Source organism: Aptenodytes patagonicus, chromosome 8, assembly GCF_965638725.1.
Source record: "Aptenodytes patagonicus chromosome 8, bAptPat1.pri.cur, whole genome shotgun sequence".
Lineage (NCBI taxonomy): Eukaryota > Metazoa > Chordata > Aves > Sphenisciformes > Spheniscidae > Aptenodytes > Aptenodytes patagonicus.
Window position 1 is genome coordinate 24,641,381 of NC_134956.1, and position 18,256 is coordinate 24,659,636.

General features: G+C 50.2%; 1 protein-coding gene across 4 annotated transcripts; it reads right to left on the reverse strand.

Moving 5' to 3' along the window:
* Positions 1-3,816: 3,816 nt before the first annotated feature.
* Positions 3,817-17,979, reverse strand: LOC143164282 (uncharacterized). 4 transcript variants are annotated; one of them, XM_076346717.1, is made up of 10 exons: positions 17,912-17,979; positions 17,731-17,813; positions 16,924-17,112; positions 13,533-13,602; positions 12,229-12,382; positions 9,669-9,878; positions 9,029-9,173; positions 8,091-8,283; positions 4,225-4,392; positions 3,817-3,962 (listed from the first exon to the last, which is right to left on the reverse strand). In XM_076346717.1, exons 5-10 carry the CDS (start codon positions 12,264-12,266, stop codon positions 3,901-3,903), a joined length of 816 nt encoding a protein of 271 aa, XP_076202832.1. In that variant the 5' UTR covers positions 12,267-12,382; positions 13,533-13,602; positions 16,924-17,112; positions 17,731-17,813; positions 17,912-17,979; the 3' UTR covers positions 3,817-3,900. The 4 variants fall into 4 exon arrangements, with proteins under 4 accessions (XP_076202832.1, XP_076202830.1, XP_076202834.1 ...); XM_076346715.1 differs by having other exon boundaries at positions 17,731-17,979; XM_076346719.1 differs by lacking the exon at positions 9,669-9,878 and having other exon boundaries at positions 17,731-17,979.
* Between the last annotated feature and the right edge of the window lie 277 nt (positions 17,980-18,256).

The following is an 18,256-nucleotide window of genomic DNA, read 5'->3' on the forward strand; positions in this document are numbered from 1 at the left end:
TTCAGTTGCCCTGAATGCTCATTCGTCAACAGGGAGAAATAAAAAGCAAAACAAATACAGTGAGATCCGGTACCCTGCCTCCGTCCCCCGAGGCCGCTCCAGCTCGGGATGGCAGGGCCGTACCCGCAGGGACAGGGCTGCTGCCCACGGCTCCGCTGGGCGGGCGATGCGGTTTCTGACCCAGCCAAGGCGCTGATGAACAGCAATCAGAAAAATGCATGTGCAGCAAAAACAAGTTTTATGGTGCCTGCAAAACCAAGGTACAAAATGACATATTATTGAGCATCACCTCCTATTAACTAAATTTTTCCATACACATAGGTATGAATCATTCATTTAACGCCAAGTACCTGATGTGCAAGCACTGGCCCTGTACTGCAGGCTTCAATTCGTGCGCACAAAGAGCTACAGAAAAATGCTTTTGTCCATTAAAATGAGGCACATTTCTATTTGAGCATAACATCTTACCTTGTTATGGTAAAGATAGAGGAGCCAGAACAAAAATGAAATATATATGTCTACCTATTTTAAAACATATTCATATGTAAATTATACAATTTATATATATATAAAAGAAAGTGAATCAACTTTGGTGCTCATCACTTCTTCAAAAAAATCTGTACTGAGTGATACGAAAGGGAGTGCAGTCCTTCTCAAGATAGTTAAATATATACACGTGTGTATATATACATGTGTGTGAGTATATAAGTAGGCATATGTCCAGAAATGTCCCTACAGGTGTGTGTGAGTGTGTGTGTGTTTATATACACTGCCCACCCTCCGTGACTGACACACCATTTCTCTCACACCGAATACCTGCCATGCAACCACCAGCCCAGGCTCCAGGAATGCATCCGTGGGACCAAATAATTAACCAGGGCAGCAAGCTTTCGCTCTGAAAAGGAAGCCCAGCTACATTTATACAAACTTCTCTGCCTCACTAATTATTCCCCATTTGCAGTAATGTGTTTACCTTCTCCTTCCTGAAGTTAGTAATTTGTCCTTCTCTTTATTTAATTTCAGGTGGTTGATTTTGAGCCAACTCACCAATTTGTTAGAATCATTTTTAATTCAGGTCCTCTCCTTCAGAGCGCTCCCAGCGACTCCTCCACCGCCGTGGTGTGAAAAAACCACGATTATTTACTTTCTTCTGAACAGAAAATGACTGGTGCTAGGCTTGTCCAACAGGCAATGGTGATGATTTAGCTTAAATTCCTGCACCTGGGCAAGGCATTCAAATTCCAAAATATCTGTTCTTCTATCAGAATGGAATCTCCTTAAACCAAAGGATCATTTATTGATTACTCATGCCAGCAAACACCCTTGGAGAAGTGGCGTCGAGGCACCACGGACCCTGCCCATCCCCTGCCCGCCTCCAGCCTCCGCGGGTCCATCGCAGGGGCACACAGCCCACCTGCCGCATCCTCGGCTCCCACCGCCCAGTCCTGGCTGCCATGGAGAGCTCTCAAATTCAGAGCAGAACTTGGCCGGAACGCAGCCAGCATCCAGCCCAGACTGCCCTACACGTCAGTGCGAAGGTCAGCGTCCCACAAGGCTCAGGTACACTCAATTGTCGTAGGCAGCTCTTAAGGAATAAAGTAACATCTGTTTTATATTAGCAGAAAAGCTCCCTGACTGCTTGTTCTTGGCTGTCCGTTTCACGACCGTGTTACGAAACCACCTTCAAGAAGGACACACGGCGGGTGTGTGCGCTCCTGGCCGCCACCGCCCAGGCAGGGATGGGGAGCCTGTCGCTTCCGTGCCAACACCGTGCACGCATGCACGCACCCACGCATGGCCCCGCTCAGCGCAGGTGCTCCAGGTGCCCCAGATACGGCTGCTGGATGCAGGATGCTGGATGCTGGATGCTTTTTGGCCGGCTGGTGGAAGCGGCTCTGCAGCTGCTTCGCACTCCTGTGCCCAGCGCTGGCTCTGCGGGACGGGGCTCAGCCGCTCCGGGGAAACCCCGCAAAGCCGGGGGCAGTGCCTGCAAGACTCCAACAGGTACAGCTCAAACCTCCCGCGGATAATCACAGAACTGTGGGCTACCTTTACTCAGCCTTTATTACTCCAGCAAGGTACTATTCAATACTTCCGCTATGTATAAACTAATCAGGACAGAATAATTTATTATGAAACTTTTTCTCAGCTGAAACTTTGCACGAAGAAATGTGTAAACCACATATGCAAAAACACAGAAAACCCACCCAAAACCACAGCATGCACTGAACAGACAGATTTAAAGGCGTTTTTCAGGATTATTGCATTAAATTTTCAAGAAGACATGCATTTCCCCCCTAGTCATTGCATGTTTCATGCTCTGTGTGTTCACACGGTTTTACACTCCATTTTCTCATCTCACGCATTGGTTACCTTGCCAGTTCTCGGTCTCTGCCCTCACCAGCAGGGCTGATCCCTGCTTCACAAGGCTGTATGCATGGTGCTGCTCCTATTAAAATGTCAGTACCCACAGGCACTTTTGCATTCAGTCAATTGCATTGAACATGGCAAAATGGAAAGATCCCACTGAAATGCCTACCACCACGGACTACTTTCACCCAGACATTTTTTTAACATCAGAAGTTAAATAGCTGCTTCATAAAGAAAGGCACCAACTGGAAAAATTCCTAATATCAAAATTAATACTTCTGCTGATTAAACATTTCAATTTAAAATGTGTGTTGACACCAGGCAAGTACTACGCACTGGAGCACAGTGCCCCAAATCTGCGGCGGGTGGGACCCTCCTCATATGGATTCCACAGAGCCACAACAGCTTGTACGGACAAAAGGGTCCAGTCACAATGGTCCTTGCAACAGATCAAGCTATGTAATCATAATTTTTTCACTCTGTTTTATGTGGTGGGTTTTTTTTTTTTAAACCTCAAATTAAATTTTCTTATGTATGACCACCGCTTTGAAAGTCAACACAATGGAGTACAAGATAGGGGCAAGTTTTCTAAAAAGCCCTAATGGTACCTGTACAGCAATTTTCACTTATGCAAACTAAGTCCAAATGAAGTAAAATTTTTTATATACTCATTATTCCTTACGCATCTAGACATATTCAGCTGGCTTTTAAATCACACCCTTTCCATCAGGGTCAGCGATGGGGTAGTCCTCAGGTGAATCCAGCCCGTCGCTGATAAAAGGAGCTAGCAGCCGAAGATGTCTTAATAGGCATGAATGAAAACTGAACAAACAAAAGTAGCAATTAATGAGCAAACCAGAAAACCAAGCTGTGATTTGTCATTCATTATCAAGGTAAAGGGAAATCAGCTGGCTTGTTAATTAACTGTCACTAAGTGCGAACAGGAGCCCAGCATGTTGCAGTCCCCTGCCAAAGGCTTTCCAGAGCACAGAGGATGAGGAATGGCCGATCTGCCATGGAACACGGAAACTGGGAGCTTGGCCAGCAGTGACAGACCCTGGGGGAGAGCCATGCGTGGGTTTGCCACGCAGACCCAAGCCGCAGAAACCCTCACTCACGGGGGCCTTCAAGACCCAGTCGAAGCCCCAGTCTGATTTTCCTGAATGTTAAAAGCTGTTGCAAGTGGTGGGGATGTAGCATCCTAGAAGACACAACTGTGCAATACGTCGTCCTTGCTGCCTTTTCTCAAGCAGCAGCAACTGAAGCTGCAGCCCCCGGCGTGGGCGCAGCGCGGTGTGGCTGCGGCACAGCACGGGCACAGTCTCAAGCCTGGCACACGCCGGGCAGAGCTGCTGCCCTGGCCGGTGCAGCCCTGCGAGTAGGAGCCCGTCTCCAGCCAGCAGCAAGGGCTGGTCACAGGATCCCGTTGGGAGGGCAGAGCCGGCACACAGAGAGCATCCCCAGAGAGAGGCTCGCTTCTCTGGGAAACAAGCAAAATATGTTCTCTTGCATCCTGCATGACGATGGTCGTTAACCCAAGCAGGCGCTGGACTCGGGCTGGGAGCTGCAATCACAGCAATGCGACCGCCTGGCTATAAAAAGAGACATGATTCAGATGTCAACCTAAAAAAAAAGGTTCTTTCTAACCACAGTCAGACACAACTCACTCACTGAGCTCACAACGTTACCAGAGTATTTCCAGATCCCCCCGGTGATGAGATGAGAAGGGGCTGGCGTGCCAGCCTGACCTGCCGGACGACAGGTCCCTGGCTCATAAGCAGCCAAAACCCAGCCCGGCTCTGCGCTCCCTGGGGACACCAACAGCCTCTGGCACGAGGCAGTCGAATCCCATACCTGGAGATCCTGGTGTGCCCACGTCTGCCTGTGCCTGGGTGGATCGATCGGGATCAGAATATGGTTTAGGGACGCCAGGTCCAGTGTCCTTATTGCCACCAACCGCCTCGAAGCACCTCTGCCTTTGCTGCCCAAGAGAGATGTACCTGTGACCCACCTGCCTCACAGCTGAGAAAGAATCAAAAAAAATTTTTCTTGCTATCATTTTTAATGGAAAATTACTTACTAACAAAGATGCTTCACTGAAATTTCATCAAGCCACTTCATATGCATAAAAGTAACTGCCTGACATGTACAGCCAAAGGGGAGTCACCCAGAATAACGAGATGAACCAGGGACAAAAAGACCACGTGTTTAAATCCCAAGTGCAGATCCTCAACGCTGCCCAGCTACTGCCTTTTTCCCCCGTTGCAGTGCTGGGGGAACCAAACGTTTTGCCCAAAAGTCTTCCTGCATGCACAGCTTCACTTGCTGCATTACTTCATCTTCTAACTGTGAATGAAATATTCCAAAGCAAGTGAGGGCAAAGCAAGAAATCAGGTGCTAGTTTTAAAAGGTTAGACTAAACGTGATTAGAAACCTTTCGAATTTCAGGGCAGAGTGCGTAATTAGAATTAATTTTACATCTCAAACGTGAAATAACCTCAGGTGCAGCGCTGGGGTGGCTCCGCGTCCAGCCCTCCTCTGCCCGGGGCGGGAGGAGGAGAGGCTGCAGGCAGCTTCACCCCGCAGTGGGCAGGTGAGGATGAGCTTCGTCCCTCAGACACAAGCTGAATTGTAAAGTGCTCTGCGGGAGTGTTCCCTTCTGCTGCCAGTGTCAAAAACTTCCCTTTGGGCGTAATCTGCTTGCTACACAAGATATTGCTCTAAGCATAAAGCCTCTTCTACGGGACTGACGTGCTGCCTACCCGGCAAACGGAGACAGCCACGCAATTGAGCCGTGCAGTCGGAGCTGGTCTCCCCACCCAAACGGGTGCTTTTCCTGCTGCCTCTGCCACCCTCTCACCTTCCCCCAAAGCAGCATTACTGGTGCCCGTACCCCACGCTTGCCGCTCTGGGGATTATACTGGGCATTTCTTTGCTGCCCACCCTCTGTGTCATCCCCCCTGTTCCCACTGCTCCCACACCAGCTTTCCTGCAGCTGCAACCAATGCAGAATGGCACACATTGATTCAAAATACTGTTTTTTATAAGTTTGTTTGTTGAATTTTGATTTAATGCAAGCTATGTTGTATTTAATGTTATAATTTATCCAACTGGTTTCTTCATTAGCATTTTAATGTGATCCTATCGCTTTCAGCTATTTCAACTGAGTGAGAAGGGAGAAAGGAGCTGTATCCACACACAGACACACATTTGCCTTTTTGCAGTTCCTCTTCTCTTTGATACGTGCTGCTAGATCCCCTTCCCTGCAGGTAAACTGTTTCTGCTTCATTCACAGATCATTTTTTTTCCCAGGCAACAAATGAATGTTTTGGATTTTTAGCCCTCTGCCTGATGATTCAGTTAAAGAGGAACCTGCATTTAACCCAGGCTTTCACCATGAGCCGATCACAAGAAACGGGGCAAATATTCACCGCTTTAACACTCAGACCTTCGTTGAAAGGCCCACTATAATACTGGTGAATAAATGTTTTTGCCACAGAAAATATTGCCTTTTTGTCTTAAAAAATGTGAGCCACCAAAACATAAAAAATTCAACCAGACTTTAGAGCTGGAAGTCAATGAAGGAAAAAAAAAAAAGTCAGCATTAGTTAAAGAAAGCAAATACTTTCTGTAAAAGCTTTCATTAACTGGGAAAACGAATTTTCCCCTGTGATAAAAGTTGAGATGGAAAATTTTCAAATCACCCGATCCTATACCAATTCTCAGAAAATTAAACTATTTTTCATCTTGTTTAGACTCTAAAGTATCTCCAAAACACAGCTGCTATTCTATTATTTCTGACACAGAACATCAAAACAAAGACAGAAACAATTTGACCATCAGTGTAGTTCTCTTTCAAAATCAGACCTTTTAGGAAAACTATTGTAACTGCAGCACATCCATCCAACTGCAGGCGTATGGTCCGCTCTGGAAGAGAGCGAGCCGTGGTGAAAGAGAAGTGAATTCCTTATTATTTCCTCCAAAACACTAACGTTCCTGGGGGCCAAGAGCAATAGTAGAATAACCCCATCACCCTTTTCAGCATGTAGATCAGCTGCCGCATTTGCTTTTTCCCCGGTCAGCCTGTGCCGGAGCATTTCAACCCGCTTTCCCAGGATGCCCGGCCCCTGGTTCCCACCGGCCACTCGCAGGGGCACGGAAATGGCTTTAGATAACAGTTATGGATGTCACAGCCTGTGCCGATTCCTTTTGTTTCCAAAGACATTCCTGCCTGAGAAAAACAATCTGATAGAAAACTCCCTGTCATCTGCAAAGCAAAGCAAAACCAGATAACCCCCGCCATCCAAATCCCTGCTTAAACCCCTTGGCTATTGCGTTTCGGAGAGGGACATGCAGTGGGAGCAAGCGGGGAGCTCGTGCCCCGTCAGAGGCGACCTCCGTTATTGCTGCTCCACCATTCCCGGGAATCGCCGCCTTTTCACATGGCTCTCAGTGATGGTTTGGAGGGGGGGGTACATTTTTACTGTGTCTGTGATTATTTTGTTTCAAGTTTTGCCCTCCTGCCCTGGCCTGAGGGACTGCTCCATGACTAAATTAATTTCCTCCTGAATGGATTTTCTGCCTAAAGCAGCCGTTCCCAAAGCTTTCTGGTCGTGACCCCCCGCATAGCCCAGCATCGCCCCCGGCCCCGGCTGCCAGCAGCAATAGAGGCTCATCGGGAGTTTCTGCCCCTCTTGCAATTCCCTCATCACCCCAGCGAGCCGCAGCAGCCGGGGCTCTGGCTTGGGATCCCCTGACCCGGGGATGTCTGAAGAGGGCCTGGATCTGCAGGGGTGCAGGGCAGGGAGCGGAGGGTCCCCAGGACCCCGCATCCCCCTGTGCTAACAAGTCCAGCACAAGGCATTCGTTGTGGCTGACTATAAAATGTGACTAATGCCATTAAAAATCAACCCAATGAAAACGTGAAAAGAGAATGAAGTAACCCACTTTATGATTACTCACTTCAAAAACACAACTGTGTTTTCTTCTGCCTTTACCACCCTCCTTCGGGCTGAGAGCTGAGACAGAGCTCGGCTCTGCTGAAGTAAAGGCGATGCTCAGCAAGCGCTGCTCAGGCAGGAGGAAGCGTATCAACGTCTTGCTGAGCGTCACCACTTTTAAGTCCTGCCTTTGCTCCTCTTTGCTGTGACTGTTGTCCCTATCCTGGTTGATCACAAGTCCCTGACCACTCCCCAGTTGCCCCTTGACTCGGTGACGGAGGAGTGGAGCTGCCCAAGGGAGTGAGGGGACAGGACAGCGCGGCGAGGACACTGCGTTTCCTTCAGCGTTGTTGTTTTTTCCCTTACGTTATCCAATTTATGTGAATTTAGGGCTGGTGAGAGATGTGCAGCAAACAGCCCTGGAGGAGTCGTTTATGGCACCCCCGGGACCGGCAGACACCCGCGGCAAAGGCCGTACCCAGCAGCGCTCACCCGTGGCCGGAGCTGGCCCTGGCGCTGCGTCTGGCAGCATGCAGGCAGGGCTGCCACAGCCCCCGCCGGTGGCCATGGGTCCTGCCCGGGCACCCCGCTCCATCGCGACGTGAACAAGAGGCACCGGGACATCAAATCCACATGTTTTTCCTAAGCCTCCATATTTCCAGGGATGTCTACTCCATGCACCCTCCACCCGGACCTCCACAGCCGCTTCACACATCCAAACACCCTGCTCAAGTTTGTCACATACACAAACAAAATCGCCCGCCTTCGGCGCCGACTCACAACTCATTCCAAAAGGGAGAAAAAACCCTGTCTCGGGCCCCACGCCGATGTTCCACTTATCTCCGCTCGTCGTGCTCATCATCACACAGGAGCGTGGGACCGCGGCTCTTTGTAACGTGGCTGTCCCTGCCCCACGTGCCGCACACCTCCGGCGGGACCGACCCCGCAAGGTCTCACAAAGCTTCTCACACCCCTGTGAAAGATCCCAAAACAGTATCTTAAACTCAGAGGTCTGTAAGCACATCAGTGAAGATGCCTACAACAGGTACATTAAGTGAATACAAAATCTCTATCTTCAACAAAGATAACCATTTGAGACTTTAAATGGTGACTTCAACAATGTGATATAAAAAAATGAATCCCAACAGGTTGTCAGCAAACCAGTTTGATTTATGTCTGTATTTAACGTGTCGTAACTGTTCTGTCTCTCTTCTATTACACCAAGTAGTTGCTTCATTATCTTAATGCTCCAATTATTGCAGTAATGTGGCTCTTTAGCTAATTTTCAACGGAAATGTAATTATTTGCAGCCACACCAGTCCACTGATCAAAGATGTTGCAGAACTGATGACCTGCTGCATCCCTGCATACAAACGTCTTTCCAAGTCGCCACCCAGCAGCGACCTGGCTTGTTTGCCATTGCTCGGAGAAAGCTTTTTACAATATTATTGCTCCTCTAACACAAAAGGTTTAACAGTTTACCCAATGGTGCATGGCAAGGAGCCGGTAACAGCTGGATTTGCATGAAAGGATTGCTAATATCATGCCAGCATCTGAAGCCTGCAGGTCCAGGTTTTGCTAGATGCTCCTGCAGTGTAGAAAAACTCCCCAAGGAGGAAACTTGTCTTTCCAGGACAACAGTTACTGGCAGAGCAAGGCAGAGATGCTTGTGCCCCGTGGGGCTTGCTCAGAGCTTTGCCTGCTGGGACCCACATTACCCGGTAGCACCGGTGGTTCGCAGCAGGTGAGTGCCTCTCCCGGGGATGTCCCAGCTGGCGGGATGTCGTCTTAATGCTCAGGCTCACCGACACGCCATCAAACTTCAAATGAGCTGCCGTAACTATCCAGGCCCATGGTCTCACCCTGAAAAAAATGCATCCGATTCACATCTTCGTTTGCATGCTTATTTAATTGCCTGACACTGGCACTGAATGAGGCACGTGAGATGTACTCATGTTTGCTGGGATCTCTGCTTTGAGTTAAAACTACATCAGGAAGCACAAAGTTTTATCTGTGTTAATCTCTACTGAATTATTCTAAAGCCCAAAGCAGTTCAGTGTTGGTTGGCTGCAAGGCAGGAACGAAAGCTCACGTTAGAGCTGATGTCTAACTCACCTCCTAACCCCACAGTACTCAGACACCTGGATGTCAGAGCTGAAACCTCAGAGGTGGGAATTTCTGCTTCTGCAGAAAGCAGGCTGACCAGCTCTTCTGTGCAAGGTCCTCCTTAAAGAAGGCTGCGGGTGTTGGCATAAAAATTAAACGTGGGGCACAGAGAATCTCTAAGGTAACAGGACAAGTTTAAAATTATATATAATACCTGCCTAAGCATAATAGGGCAATAATAATAATCAGCACCTGCAGCTGCTACAGGACAGACAAAACCATGCTGAAGCCCGTTTCAGAGCCGCTGGCCGTGCAGACATCGGAGGGCTGCACGGAGCAAGCGTGGAGAGGGCCGGTGGGAGGCGCAGCCCCCCGGCGAGGAGCAGTGCTGCCGTCTGCTCTGGGATGCTGCTTGTCAGGCACACAGCGTGCTGGGTTGCTTCACCAACCTGCACCATCAGGCTTTTAAAAGAGAAAGGGGAAAAAGAGGCTGATGTTATTCCAGTGTTTGAAAACACTCTCCGGTTTTGCTGGGTTAGGAGCACCGGTGCCTTGGAAGCTCAGCAGGTAAAGGATGTATGTGCACAAACCCCCATCAGTTTTGCAGCAATTATCACCCAATTAATTTTTCTTTTTGAGTAATTACTCCTAATGGTCAGATTAGTTTCATTTTCCCTCATTTCACCACTGAACACAATAAACCAGATCTCTGGCTGGTAAAAGTCAGAGTAACTCAGTTCACCCACGATGGAATTAACTTGAGTTTGCTCCACTTAGAAAAAAAACCCAAAACACCCTTACTTCACAATGCTTTATTCTCATATACATTTTTATACACCACCTCCTGCTCTCCGATGCCCCCGTGCGCTCACCTGTACCCTCTTTGGGGATTTATTTACTGTTTCCCTCCCCAGGATTTGGCTTGGCCTGCGGAGCCGATGGGTGCGCCAGGGGCTGTGCCCCGGGCAGCCCTGCCGCCAGCACAGCGCTTCTCTCTTGCTTTGGAAAGAAGCATTTGAAGGTTTCACAGAATTAAAAATGACTCCTTATTTTCCGACTTCCCATCGGCTGCCCTTCACTACTCCTTTGCTATCTTTTTCCACATCTAGAAAAAAATGTTACCTGCATTTATTTGAAGTCATGATCTTTCTCCCTCCCTCCCTCTGCCCCCCTCACAACTCCCCGTGTTTCCCCTGGCCAGCCCCGGTTCGGCACGATGCCCCAGCCTCCGCGGGCAAGGGTCGAGCAAAGCAGAGGGGGCTCTGCAGGGGCAGGGAGAGGGGCAGGCAGCAGTGAAATAATAAGAGCAAGTCTTTTTAGATGGAAAAGTTCTTTTAGATGGAAAATAATTAGAGCAAGTACAAGGTTTTATGGCACGTCACTAAGCGTACGTGAGATGTACCTGAGAATACCAATTAAATCCCTGTGTGCTACAGATCTTCCCAAATCTTCTGCTGTTGCTCTCCACTTCGTCTCCTGTTTGCATGGTCTGCAGACGCCGCAGCCCCAACTCTGGTGGTGAGGGTGCCCCTTAGCAGGAACAGGTCCATCTCCAGCCCAAGGGATCCCAGGGTGTTCCCAAATAACGCAAGTGAACCGTTGGGACAGAGCTGGTTTCACTTGCACCAACCTTTAATGCAGCCAGTACTGCCGGCAGCAGGGAGTGACCTTCAGCGAGGAGGGCAAACCCCCCGGACCCTGCGCTGGGCACCCCAGGGGTGGTGAGGGCTGCAGCTCTCCCCCGATAGCCCCCCCAAGGCTGGCAGCTCCCCGCACTGCACGCCCCCCCCTTCCCTGACAATGGAAGTCCTGTGGGTCCTCCTGCTCCCTTCCCGACGAGCACCGCCGGGCGCTGGCCCCAGCAGCCGGGGCGAGGGGAGAACCAGGCGTGGGAGGAAAAAGGGCACAAAATCCCCTTGACGCCCACAGGGACCAGGGAAACTGCTCACTGGCCACCAATTTGCAAAACCCTGAAAAAGCCTTTAAAAAAAACATAAGCCGTTCAGTGTCCAGACCTGAGGTGACCCTAATATAAAAAAGCAAAATGAACATTTGAAAATGGGAGTCCCAGCCTAAACTTGCTGCTACAGAAAGGCTATAAACTGACAGCAATGCGGTTTGAGACGGCAAGGGGGAACATTTCTCTTGCTGAATGGCTCATGGTGCCATAAAAGCTGCTGCTTCCACAGCGTGTGGCGTCGTTTGTCACCGAGCTCTCTGGTGGAGCAGACATTCGAGGGGGAATCTGACTCATGGGGTTGAAAAATTCCTCCTTGTGCTCCTGACTCTGACTTGCAGCAGCAAAACTGAAATTCACCCTTTATAAAATCCTTTTCCAAGTTGTATGGGAAACTTGGTTCAAACGCGGGCAAGACACTTCTGGGGACCTGAGTCACCAGAACCAAACAGGCTTTCAAGGGGCTCTCTACAGCCTGTTAAACACGCCACGCAACGTTTTTATGGAAAATTAAACATTTTGATAATTACTGCAGTTTTAACGTGTGCACGGGCTTTAGTAGCATGGAGGGAATGGTCATTTTCCAACAACAGCAAAACATTCCTTCCTTCCACGCCCTCCTGCAGCGCCAAAACCTTGTCAAGGCTGAGTCCTGCCTGCGGGAACTGCACCGGGGACGGGGAGGCAGCGATGGGAGGACCCACCCAAACCTCTGCCCCAGCCCCTGCACAAGACACACAACATCTGCAGAAGTTCGAGGGGCCAGGTCTGGCCTGCCAAGCTTTCTATCCGCATTTGCCGTCAACGTGAATGGAGGCTGCAAGCAGCTAATCGTTTGTACAGAATCCAGCTCACCCTTCCAGCCTCCCGGTCGTGCCAAGCGCCCACACCATGCACGTCCTGCCCGGGCAGCGGTCTTGAGGCACCAAAGGCAGCCCTGGCCACTTCAGTCATGCCACCACCTCCTTCGGCTTGCAGAAGAAAGGAACTGCCACGCTGTGTTCCTCACCTAAGGAAAAAAGAGGAGAGGAGAGGCAAGGAATCAGCCTTTTGGAAGGCCCTGCAGGGCTGACTGGTGCCGGCTGCAGGGACGGGGCAGGCAGAACTGGGGTTTCCCACCTCCCCAGGGTGCCATCCGCCACCCCGGGAGCAGCCAGCAACCAGAAGCCAAGCAGAGAATCATAGAATCATTAAGGTTGGAAAAGACCTCTAAGATCATCGAGTCCAACCGTCGACCCAACACCACCATGTCCACTAAACCATGTCCCTAAGCGCCGCATCTACACGTCTTTTAAATACTTCCAGGGATGGGGACTCAACCACTTCCCTGGGCAGCCTCTTCCAATGTTTAACCACTCTTTCAGTAAAGAAATTTTCTTTACTGCTTTACTGCTTTACTGCAACAGCAGATGAAGCCAGGTGGGAGCATCCCCCCCCACCGAGGGTGCACCTTCTCCTGGGACACCCACCGCACCTTCCCCGATGGCAAAGCCTGGTGACGTGAGCTGGAACTGCGGAGCCCGAAGCTGCAGCCACCCTGGCCAGAGCCACGAGCTCTCCCACGTGCAAGCAGAGCGGCTGGGCCGGCACACGCGTGCTGCAGGGGCACCCCAGCCTGGTCTGAACCCTTGAGAGCACGGAGCAAACCCTGAAGGAAAGCAGCAGTACCTGCAGAGAAAAATTTCAAATGGCTCCTGCCCTAGTCTGCAAAACCTGACCTGATGGGAACGTTGCAATTCTGGCACAGAGGTACTTTGATGCAGCAGCTGATGCAGTCTCTCCAGACTAGAGATTGTGGAATTTATAAGTTGGGATAGGAACCCAAAATTTTGTTCAAAGCAGACCCAATATCTATGAGTCACCTACGCAACATACCTATACTACAAAGAAATAATTTGCTCTTCTGGCGGATGCTCCTAGAATGCAGATGGTTTTACTTTTGGTGCTTGGATCAAACACACTGCGGTGAGACTTCTGCATTTATTTAGACTAGCACCATCCAGAAGCTGTGCTTTAGCTAAATCACCTGCATTTGTGAGCCAAGATCCAATGTGAATTGCAAATAAACTGTTGTCTGCAGGGCTACTCCAGCAAGGGATTTGAAAAGAAAGGCTTTTCCCAGAGAATACAAAGTGGTAGTCAATGGATTTTGATTGTACCTGGAGAGGCAGGGATGATCTCCTTACTGGAAATCAACAGCACGCTGAAAATTGGTACCAGCTAAGGGGCCTTAGCAGAAAAGAAGAAATGAAATAGTATCAGTCCTTTGCAATTCGGAACTGCCACAACTGTTCCATCCCACAGACCCCCACCCCCTGTTTCGTCCTCTGCCCCTCAGTACCCCTCGGCACTCCACAGCCACATCCCGCAGCATCACCTCCCGCCAGGGCATCCCCCCGAGCTGGGGCTTCCCCCAAGCCGCTGTCGGCCTGGCCAGGCTCCCCACGCTGGCTCCCATCGCCCTCCCTGGGTCTGTGCCGGGGCTCAGCCCGCTCCGCTCCCAGGAGAGACGAGCACTGCAACTCCAGAAAAACGCGAAGGGGCTGGAGACACCCAAGAAGGACCACATCTCAGCCGCTCCCCTACCAGCGGGTCTGCCTTCCCACTAGTCCTCAGCTCATTGCAAAATGCCTAAAAACGTGCCTGCATGTTTCATTTTGAAAACACAGTCACCTTGGGGAAGGGGTATGGTCGTGCCTGCACCCCTCCTGTGCCTGCTGTGCGGGGCAGTGGCATCCTGGGGAGCACGGTGGGAGCAGCATCCCCAGCTGGGGCCACGTGCCGGCAGCTGCCCAGACGGCATCCCTGGTCACTGCGGGAGGGCACGGAGCGGGAGAAAAAGCATCAGCCTCAGGCCTGCCGCTGCAGAGCCTCCAGAGAGCCACAGCCATGCGGTGTGCTCCCCAAGAGCCCTGCAGCCCAGCGACAGCAGGTCCTCAAGGTGCAACATTATGGCCTGAGGTGGAAAACACCTCGCCAGTTTTAAGAGCTGCTTCCCACAGTAATCCTCCCTTTTGCCTCTTTGGAGCCAAAATACCAAGCCCTGCCCAGAATAGCAAACCACAGGCCTAGTGAGCCTCTGCTTTGTGTGCTCAAATTAAATGTCGTTTGTTATTCCAACTGAGACGTAACGCGGGGAGAGGAGTGTGGCCGAAAATCAGATTTTCTGGAGCTTCCATTATGCACAGTCGTAGCAGAGGGCATCGAGAAGGAAAGGTGGGTCTAGGTGCTTCCCCCTCCTCCAGCGGCCAAGAGAAGGAAAAAGGAGATGTCCTGTCATACACAGGGAAACCACCTCCATCCTTGCCTTGTAATTGCCATCAAATGTGTTTTCTGGACATTTATTTCCATGCTGGATTTGCATGATTAACTGTAGCCAATTAGGAGCCATTCTCCTAAACGCTTCCACAAAGCAAGTAAGTGTCCCCACATTCAGGATGTGACCCGTGGCCAATGCATCTCTACAGAAATGCACCCTCACAGCAGAGCATTCAAGTGCTGCCTAACCCGCACCTTCAGCACTACCCCGACACCACGTCAGACGGACACACGCAAAAATTACTGAAACCATTTTAAGGGTTCAGGTGGTCAGCCCCTGGAAACCATGGCAGCCCTACCCGCCTCTGCAGGCAGCCGCAGCCCCGTCCCACAGCCGGCTCACACCACTCAGCCGGGTCTTCACCACTCCTGGTCCTCACGTTGTACTTCTTTCAGCTATCTCACCCCTATTTTCATTCTTTTCAATTTTTTTTAAACCCATTTATTTGGGTTTTCAGCCATTTCTTTTGCTTCCTTCCACTCATTTCACTTGTACATTTGCTCTCATCTCTTTTGTCTCATAAGACACTTGCTCTTGTTCTTGAAAGCGGGCAGCTGTGCACATCGCACACCCTACTGCTGCCTTTAATTTTCTCCGCTCCCTGTACTTTTGGAGAGGACACAAAGACGAGGTCCTGACCTGCTGTGGCTATCTATCTCTGCGGTTCCCACGGCCCTGCTCATGGACGTGACCCTGCCTGTCCTTGCCGAATTCCAGCCTGGGCAGCTGCCTTCTGCCAGACTGGACCCCATCTGCCGCGTCCCACTTTCCTCACCATCAAACTGCCACAGCGCATCACCAGCCGCCACCAGCACCGCCCGGCTCCGTGCGGGACGGGGCCGAAAGCAGTGCAGCAGGAGTGCCCGCCGCATGCCACCACCTCCCGCCATGTGCATCAGCGGTGCCCGGACCCCCGGCACTCGCGCGGGGGCAGGACCCGGCCAGAGCGCGGCGGTGGAGCGATTCAGATCATCTCACGATAACGATGACAACCGGCATTGCTGACATCCACACTTCTGTGCTCACCACAACGTTTCCAGCCACCATCGCCGTTTCCAGTCTGGGAATGCATGGGAAGACGCTCCGGATTTCTCAGGAGGAGCCAGGCACCGTCCTTCTCATCACCCGGACGCAGCAGGTGGCTGCGTGGCATTTCTGTCCCTTTGGGGGGGCTTATCTTAAAAGTATGGTATCAGCTCTACCCTTAGAAACCAACTGGCAAGCTGTTTTGGCAACACTAAGGGGAAGAAGTTGTATGGTGAAAGGGAAAATATTAAATCAAATGTGAGATATGGAGGTAAAAAATAGTATCCAAATTTTGAAGAAGATGAGATTTTGGGCATTCAGATTACTTAGCAAGGTCTAGTCTTCAGAATAATGTTGGTCTCCCTCTTTTGGAAATCAGGTTTGTGGGTGCGTTTTCCCAGTCACCAAATCATATTCTTGATTTAATAAAATGGGTTTTAGTACCTTCTGAAACAAAAGAACGTTCCACAACACCGCACAGATCTTGCAATGACAGAGAAACAACAGCATTGAAAAACCAGCTCCCTGCCGAACAAACAGCCACCAAAGTGACTTTATCATAGGTAAGACAGATCATTGGATGCAAAATAATTTTAATAATCGAACTTACTTTCTACCTTCACACACTGAATGCGCAGATGGTGCACACGGGTTGAGGAAAAGACAATTCCCACATTCAAAGGTTTTCAGCCAGAAATCCTGTTGCTCAAGTGTTTATTTTGCAAGCATATGGATTAAAAGCAAGGCATCTCGATGTTTAAGAATTTTAGTTAATTTAAATCTGAAGCCAAACATAATGTGGCAGTCTCCCTTTTGAATAAGATAATATTTCTCACTATCAATTATTATTTTATACACCTGAAGATCACCCCAAAGGGATGCTGGAGCTATTAATATGTTCAGACACATTTTTCTAATTTCACTGGTATGCTAAAACTTCATTTAAGCCTGCGAAAGTCATTCAAAACAGCCTCGTTTCTATAAAAGGTTTCTATAAATTACATTTTGTAAAAAATATTTCTAAAACCCCCTTTCTCAGGCAGATCCTCTGTTTCTGATCACAAAAACCAAACTGGAGGCTCTGGAGGAGAGGGATCAGAGTGCCGGGGAAGGACTGCCCATGCGGAGTCCTTGGGTTGTCCCAGCCCACCAAGGGAAACCACCGCTTCTGAGAAAGAACGTGAATTGCTCGCTGCTCCACTCACCTCTCACTCAGAAGCAAATTTCCTGTTCTCCCCCCGCCCCGGGAGCAGCGATGCTGGCGCGGCCGCTCGGGCGGGATGGGCTGGACCGCTGTGCCAGCACGTTGTGGCCCATCAGCACCAAACCAGGGAAGGTGGCACCGGCTCGGTGGAGCCTCGGGCACGTCTGCGCTCGGCCGACGAGGGTCTCTGCTGGAAACACAACAAAGTATGAAACAAAATAAAAACCTCTTGATTTTGTTCAGTCTGCAAGGCTGGGGTCATGCCTTGAAAGCTCCGGTTTCCTACAGAAAAACAACCGCAGGCACTGCAAGAAGGAAAAAAAAGGCTCCTCACTGCTGCAGCGTCTCCCCGATGTGCAGGACCTGGCCCCGGGGAGCAAGAGAGGCTGTTGCCTGCCTCCCGGCTCTGCCGGCAGCTCCAGCAGCCTCAGGAGGCGGAGATGCAGCAGGCAGCACCGCGATGCTGTTAAACTGCCCGGTGATAGTTTTATGAGCTCTCAATGGCTCGTATCCACCACCAAGTGCTACTGAGTCACTGCCACGCGGCTGCTCCTCAGCTGAAAATAAGACTTGTCTGGGTTGTCAATGTGGCTTCTTTACAAGCACATTTGCTAATAAATTATTTCCTTTGTGGTAGCCGTCCCCCACAGACACCCAGGACCCAGCTCCTTCTCCTGCCAGCGACAGCTTGGCTTTGGGCTCCCACCAAAGTCAAAATGGGACCAAGGCTGCAGTGAACCACCGTGAAGATGGAGCAGCGGTGATGCCCTCAGATCCCCTTGAACCTCTATAATGCCGTCTGCCTTACCGGGGTTCATCACAAGGAGAGCTGCGGTGGTACCTGGGCACCACAAAGGTCTTCTGACTGATGAGGTATTTTAAGGAATCCTTCTGAGGAACAAGATGACATTTTCGTGAGAAAAACTATCATATCTCAGCAGTGAATGAATCTATGCAGTGCCTTTAGCTTTACAGTTATTTATAATTACTTGCGAGTCATTTCCTTTCCAGTCACTAAGAGCTTCACTGAAATAAATACCCTTCGTTCAGCTGCTGTTATGAATGGCACCAAATAAAGCAGTCAAGCGTTTCTTCCAGCAGCACTAAAAAAAAAAAAAAGTCACCAAAAAGAATCCCAAATCCACGCTGGATACAGTGATGCTACTGCTGAAATACTGGTGATAATTAACAGAGTTTTGCAGGTGTAGGAAACCCAGCTCTCCACGAACAGCCCATCGGTTCAGCAGCACAACACCCCTGTGACATTTCTGCTGGCATACTCCGGTTTCGCATCTTGCTGCTTTTACTTAAGCCCTTCATCGTGGCCTCGGGTG

Excerpts from the sequence above, each read along its gene's own strand:
- LOC143164282 (XM_076346717.1), bottom strand. The coding sequence starts at position 12,266 with ATGGTGTGGGCGCTTGGCACGACCGGGAGGCTGGAAGG. Across the intron at positions 9,174-9,668 it reads CTGTCCTGTAGCAGCTGCAG|GGTGAGACCATGGGCCTGGA; the intron begins GTGCTGATTATT and ends CATTTTTTTCAG. Across the intron at positions 4,393-8,090 it reads TCTCCCTTTTGGAATGAGTT|CTGTGAGGCAGGTGGGTCAC; the intron begins GTGAGTCGGCGC and ends ATTCTTTCTCAG.